The following is a 7,434-nucleotide window of genomic DNA, read 5'->3' as shown; positions in this document are numbered from 1 at the left end:
TGCCAATTGGTTGACCGTGATGCAGTGATAGAATTGCACAAAGATGTTTAGGAACATTACTTACAATCTCATGCTAATTATGTATATGATTCTATGGAAATGACATGCCATGTGGATGGAGTGGGAACAAGATAGTATAGCTTCACATTTAATGGTGTGGAAGTATGTTCAAGGGCATGGTATGAGATGCATGGTATTCCAACTATTACATTTTATAGGTACAGGGGTCAGTTTGAGAATGGTATTATATGAAGATCAATGCATGAAAACAAGGGGATTATAAGAAAGCCATGGGATCACATTGAACTAGGAAGGGAAATAATTCAAGAGTTTATAAAAAATAATTCTAAGCAGACGCCTCACAAGAGCAGGACAATGACAGATGGTATAGTTATCCCAGATGTGTCTACAAGAAGGGGGACGTTTTTTAATGAGGTTAATATGACGTTGAAGCATCTCAATCAAAAAGAAATGTCAACATCAACATTTGGTAGGATCTGGAATACAGAATTCAAACATTTCAGCCTTGCCAAAAACAAGTGAGTTTTCAAAGTGCACTATATGAAGTGGTATAAAGAATGAGTTGGGAGCCCCAAAGTGCTAAGATGAATGTAATAGATTGATACATCAAAGAAAATCCCACATGTTGCAACAAATTAGTTGCAAGAACCTCTACTATGTTTGGAGATTGACCTCACAATTAAATCCTAATAAGTACTTATGCATAATACATGATAGGATAGGCTAGAAGAAAATAATGATCCCAAGATTGAAGGTGCATTCCATGGAGACTGACAAGTCAACATAATTTCTAGTGTCACTAATGGGAATGATAACCCATGGACATGGACAAACATGGACATGGACAAGGGCATTATGGACATTTTGCTATCAGCTTATGGCCATATGATCCAAATTTCGCAATAGGTTCTCTTGCCTTGTGTCTAAGAAACCTTGAGAGGTGTGATTGACATGAGCATGGAGATCTTGCCAATGATCTACTAGCACATTGTTGAATGCTTTTAACTCTAGAAAGGCTCTTGATCACCATTACCCATAATTTGGTTACATGGGTGCTTGTTCAACTACATTTAATGATGTTTGGATACTTTCTCTTTCAAATTTAATATAATTACCAAAGTCATCGAAATTACCAAAATTAATTTAAAGATGTTGATTTTATTTTTTCCAAAATGTATGTATTTTTCCAAATTCCCTAATATGGACTTACGGGACTTATATTCCATGTAAGCACATTTACTTTGTTTTCGTTGGTGTTATGGGGTTGAGTGATAGCGTGCATGAGTTCATGCATCAAGTAGCTTTAACAAAGGTGGAATTGTTCCAAGATTTGAGTTCTCGAAGGAACCAAACATCAATTGCCCAAGAACTTGAATAGAGATCGGCATATTACATCAATAATCAGCTTTTTGGTGGCGTTTTATAGACTTATTGCAATGTTGGCTATATTTTGGGGCAACGATTTGGAATATCTAATACTATACGTATGTATCCTTGTTGGGAATTTCTATATCTTACAAATGGGGTATTTATGATGGGATGCAGATTGAGTCTTTCAATGAGTAGGATGTAAGTTGTTTATATAAATGTCTTGATGATAGTCTTTAACATTAATATGCGGTACTACTAATTAATTTTTCCATTGTTGTATTCTTCACAAAGATAGTCTTTGCTGTTAAGACTATTGTAAGGTATCAATCATTTTTTTGTCATTGATGCTCTTGATGAAGACAGTCTCGTTACTATTAAGATTGTTGTGGGAACTAAACAATTTCTATGCTGTTGATGTCTAGAAGACAATCTTCTGTTTTCATATTAATGTGAGGTATTAATCAAGATTAATTAACAAAGTGAAAAATATTTAGAGTATAGAGTAACATCAAATTCAAGAGTGCTAAGTTACCTATGTTATGGGACAAAAAAATCATGCATGCATTGATGTGGTGGCAAGACATCATGAAGTTTTACATCCTTTCTTGATTAATGATGTGCCATTTGGGTCTCCCACCCGATACGAAGGAAACTATGCAAGACTAGAAGAGAAGAATACGAACACCCTCTTCCTGCCTTCGTATACCCGATACGAAGGAAACTACGCAAGACTAGAAGAAGAGAAGCATACGAACACCCTCTTCCTGCCTGATGAAGGCGTAATCTTGTGGCGGAGCGTGCCGGAGGGCAGGGAAAGCGGGAGGTAACTCAACGTCAAGAGCACGTAGCGAGCGCTTATGGAAGGACTACTTCAGGGACAACCGAAACACCAAAGTAAGTGGGTGTGCCATTTCATTTTTACAAAGAAAAGAAGCTGCTGTGCCTGCTGCAGACCAACCCAAAAGCACCGGATTTCCGTTATAGACAGTCTCTGTGGATGGACGCCTGTCACAATCGAAGGAAGACATTCTAAGATTGGAGAATGCAGAAGAGATGATGGGAATGCACAAAGAAGTAGTGAACCAGAACAACAGCAATAGGGTTGGCTGGGCCATGCTTAGCTTAGAGGAGGTACTTTCTTCTCTAGAAGTCAGGACACCGCCCTTGCCCTCGGTTGAGGACCTTGCATGCGTAGTGCACATATGTAGAAAGGAAAGAAACCTCGTGCATGCACTGCGCTTGCAGGCTCGCATGCGCACAAGCGGGCTGGATGCCCATACATCACTGGGGAACTACCTCGTCCTGACATTGGTGGAAGTTGGAAGCATGGTCCATGCCCAGCAGGTTTTTGACAGGCTGGTGCGTCCGAATGAGCATTCATGGAATTTTCTCATCACAGGTTATATGAAATACGGTGAGCCACGGCAAGCTCTCACCTTGTATGAGAAAATGCAAGTGGATGATTCTCTACATCCAAGTGGTCATACCTTTGTGGCAGTATTGAAGGCTTGTGCTCAGCTGAAAGACATAGAAAGAGGCCGCCAAATACATGCTGAGATTGCCAGGGAGGGCTTGCTGGAAAGAGATGTTTATGCTGGTAGTGCCTTGGTCGATATGTATGCAAAATGTGGCTCCCTTGCAAAAGCACAGGAAGTGTTTGACACGCTCCCAGTTCGAAACATAGTCTCGTGGACTGCACTAATTTCTGGATATGCTGAACATGGGCATGGTGAAGAGGCACTTGATTGTTTTGAACAGATGCAACATGAGGGCATCTCTCCAGATGTTGTCACATTTGTTTGTAGCTTGAAAGCTTGTGGCAGCATAGGAGCCAAAGAAAAGGGTCGAGATATACATGCTGAGATTGCGAAAAAAGGGTTAGATAGGGACCTGTTACTCGGAAACACCTTGGTTGATATGTATGCTAAATGTGGCTTGCTTGCAAAAGCACAAGAAGTGTTTGACAATCTTCCAATTCTAACCGTAGTGTCGTGGACTGCACTGATTGCAGGCTATGCCGAACATGGGTGTGGTGAGGAAGCACTAGACCGTTTCGAACATATGCAACACGAGGGCATCCCTCCAGATGATGTCACACTTGTCTGTGCCTTGAAAGCTTGTGGCAGTATAGGAGCCACAGGTAAGGGCCGAGAAATACATGCTGAGATTGCCAGAAAAGGGTTGGAGAGAGACCTTGTTGTTGGCAGTACCTTGGTTGATGTGTATGCTAAATGTGGCTTGCTTGCAGAAGCACATGAAGTGTCTGACAAGCTTCTTGCCAGAACCATGGTCTCTTGGACTGCACTTATTGCAGGATATGTAGAACATGGGCGTGGTGAGGAAGCACTCAACTGTTTCGAACATATGCAACACGAGGGCGTCTCTCCAGATGCTGCCACATTTATTTGCAGCTTGAAGGCTTGTGGTAGCATAAAAGCCACAGACAAGGGCCGAGAAATACATGACGAGATTGCTAAAAAAGGAATCGAGAAAGACCTCTTTGTTGGCAACACATTGGTTGATATGTATGCTAAATGTGGCTTGCTTGCAGAAGCACAACTAGCGGTTGACAAGCTTCCAGTTCGAACCGTAGTCTCATGGAATGCACTCATTGCAGGATATGCAGAACATAGGTGTTGCAAGGAGGCATTGGACTGCTATGAACAGATGCAACTTGAGGGTGTCTCATTGGATGATGTCACTTTTGCTTGCAGCTTGAAAGCTTGTGGTAGCATAGGAGCCACAGACAAGGGCCGAGAAACACATGGTGAGATTGCCAAAAAAGGGCTGGAAAAAGACCTCTTTGTTGGCAACACCTTGGTCGACATGTATGCTAAATGTGGCTCCTTTGCAGAAGCACAAGAAGTGTTTGACAAGCTTCTAGTTCGAGATGAAGTGTCTTGGAATTCACTGATCACTGTATACGCTCAGCTTGGAGAAAGTGAAAGTGCTTTTCATAGCTTTGATAGGATGATAGGGGAAGGTTTAAAACCAAGCCTGGTCACATTTCTTAGTGTTCTTAATGCATGCAGTCATGCAGGTCTAATGGATAAAGGCCAGCTGTATTTTGAGGCCATGGGCAGAGACTATGGCCTCAACCCAACTATTGAGCACCACACTTGCATGGTCGACCTCCTTGGCCGTGCAGGCCATATCGACAAGGCGCTATTGATGATCAACAAGATGCCATTCCGTCCTAGTATAGTGGGGTGGCTCTCTGTGTTGGCAGCTTGTCGAAAGTGGGGCAATGTGGATCTTGGCAGACAAGCTTTTGAACATGCAGTGCAATTGGATGAAAAGGACACTGCAGCTTATGTTTGTATGTCTAATATATATGCAGATGCTGACATGCAAGAGGAAGCAAACAAGGTTGAGGCAATGAGAGTGGAAAAACAAGCATGGAAGGAGTGAGGACATTGTTGGTAAACTGATTTCTGGAGATTTGTGCAGCCCTTTTAGGTTGGGGCAAGCAAAAACATCTATTCAATGCTAGATTTTTTTTTTCTCCAAATCGACAAAGCAAGAGTATGCCATGGTTTGCATTTGGGTGACGTTGGACATTTCCAACCATGCAAAGAAAGACGTTATCCAGGCATAAGACCAACCATGGTACTTTACGCCAAAGATAAAGAGGAGCAAGAATTCTTATGAGAGGCAAATCACTTTCATGTTTTGAGGAAGGAAAGTGGGCTTATAGTGACGGTGGGTGATGGTAATGCAACTGCAGTAGCCAATGTCCCTTTTACGACAGTGGTAAAAGCAACCATGTGGAAGAGACTCTGGGCACTTTCCGAGACAGTTTCACTTGTCTTTATATCTGATGGAAAAGATTTTGCAAGATCACGTACATTCTGCAATCAATGGAACTTGGGGGATTAAGGATGTTGAATTATAGAGACATAATGATCAATGTCACCATTTGGTCTTGTCAGCCTCTCTTCTAACCAGTGTCCAGTGAGACTGAACAACCATGTGGTCAAGTACAAGATCTGTGAACGATAGATTTTCAAATGACATGCATATGATAACTCATGGTATCCTCGTGCTGGGTAAATGATTTGCTAGAAGTATACCTTGTTTTCGTGTGCCGCTCTGGGTCAGTCTTGTAGCGCCGAGGAGGCCAGGAATTACTGGCTACAAGACCATGTGAGTGCCCTTGTCTGTTGACTTATGGTTAGCATTTTGCATGGCTCGCAAAAGTGATGCCATAATTCAGCCCATTTTAAATTTTCACCATTGTGTGTTCACACTCATTAATAAATGAGTGTGAACACCTTTATGGTGGGCACCCAGCATTTGAGCATGTTGGCACCCTCTACCATTAATGAGCGAGGTGCCCTCTTCTTTGGCCCATGTGTGGTGCCTAAGCATTTATTAGGCAAGTGTGGGCATCATGGTGGTGGGCTGCCCGACACTTGGTAGGCCTTTCCTTGCATGGCCGCTCACTCCACCCTCTCCCAAGCCTCTCCTTGGACCAGATGCCCCCTTCAGCTATACCATCTCTACCAGCACACCCTGTAATAAGGCCAGATCAGGAGCCCTCACTACTTGTACAACTGTATGACATCTGCTCTGTGGCTGTTCTATGGAGCATACTTGCCTGCTGCTGATGCTATCCAGTGCCTATATTACCTGATTTGCCTGTTGTATAGCTCAATGACTTCGGATTCATCGACCACTTCAGCCTGCTGCTCGTTACTTGTAAGTATGGTCCAACATCTGGCTTTAACCATGAGACATGGAAGACATCATGCAAAGTCCGACTAACTAGCAACTTCAACTTCATGGAGACATCACTAAGCTTCTTTACAATGGGGAGGGGGCCGAAACTTTGGAAAGAGAGCTTGGGTCTATGCTTGCCCACTTGCTTTAACCGTTGCTTCATGATGCAAAGAAATACCCAACCACTCTGCGAGACTTGTTGGCTTGCTTGGAGTATGCTTCTTGTGCTCTGGTTAGGTGCTTCTTTATTTACTCAATGATCTTTGAGAATGTCTCTGTGATCTTATTGGATTCCAATGACGACACCGTCCTCGTAAAGAAGAGACAAGAAACGATGACCAAATGCTACCTCATATGGAGTCCTACCAATGCTAGATGAATGAGTATCATTGCGGATTGCTTGCACCAACGTATGATACTGTTCACATTTTGACTGCTTATCATGGCAGTATGATTTGAGAATATCAAAGGCTAGTGGATTGTAATGTATTGGACAATTGTAATTTAGTCCCAAAGTTATCAAACAGTGCTCTCCAAAAATGAGAAGTGAACTTTGGATCTCTATCTGAAGTAATTGTCCTTGGCAAACCACAAATTCGGTACCTAAGGCGGATGAACAAGTGGAGCGACGTCTTGTGTTATGGTCGTCTACTTGAATGGAATAAGCATATAGTACTTGTTGAGTTGGTTAACAATGGTCAAACACTCGAAGAGGACCTACAAAGTCCATGTTGATGTCTTGAAAAGGTTCCTCGGGAATAGACAAAGTGTCATGTGCATCCCGCACTTGGATGCCATGTAGATATATCTGAACAAGAAGGTGCAGGACCTGGAGTGGAAATTGGTTCCATGTGAGCCCAGTCCGAGATGAGTTAGCTAGGATTCCACTCTACGCGTTCGAGGTCAGGTGTGTATTGTCCTGCACATAAAGGAGTGCGAGTCCGTACAATGAGTCTCCCTCTGGAATGATGTCACATGACCTATGTGTTTTGATTTGCAATCGAATGCCGGACATCTATAGGAATTGCATATAGTTTGCATGTAGGACGGGGCCAGTCCTTAGGGCTACCCCAAGAAGGGGATGATCCATTTCTTGATTGGACAAGGGGTAGGCTTAGAGCCACCCCAAGGGGCCAGGTCTTGCCCGGGCTAGACAGATTGTCGACTAGCCCAAGGGGTTTGGCCAGGCAGTCGAAGGGGTTTGGCCAGGCAGCCGACAGGCCCTAGGGTCTTGCCCAACTAGTCGGCTAGATGTGGAGACAACCCACATAGCTTGCATAGGGCTGCCCAATAGCCCACGTGTCGTGATATCAAAGCCTA

General features: G+C 43.2%; 1 protein-coding gene across 1 annotated transcript; it reads left to right on the top strand.

The window, feature by feature from the left end:
• The first annotated feature begins 2,021 nt into the window (after positions 1-2,021).
• LOC147621054 (pentatricopeptide repeat-containing protein At4g39530-like) lies at positions 2,022-6,685 on the top strand. The gene has a single exon (XM_086825300.1). It carries the CDS (start codon positions 2,446-2,448, stop codon positions 4,801-4,803), a length of 2,358 nt encoding a protein of 785 aa, XP_086681426.1. The 5' UTR covers positions 2,022-2,445; the 3' UTR covers positions 4,804-6,685.
• Positions 6,686-7,434: the final 749 nt, after the last annotated feature.

The sequence above is a fragment of the Cibotium barometz genome, chromosome 31 (assembly GCF_041138505.1).
Source record: "Cibotium barometz isolate CiBa-2024 chromosome 31, ASM4113850v1, whole genome shotgun sequence".
Taxonomy (NCBI): Eukaryota; Viridiplantae; Streptophyta; class Polypodiopsida; order Cyatheales; family Cibotiaceae; genus Cibotium; species Cibotium barometz.
This window is presented reverse-complemented; position numbering and strand designations above follow the sequence as displayed.

Bases quoted from the DNA above. Each gene is read 5' to 3' on its own strand.
- LOC147621054 (XM_086825300.1), top strand. From the start codon at position 2,446: ATGATGGGAATGCACAAAGAAGTAGTGAACCAGAACAACAGCAATAGG.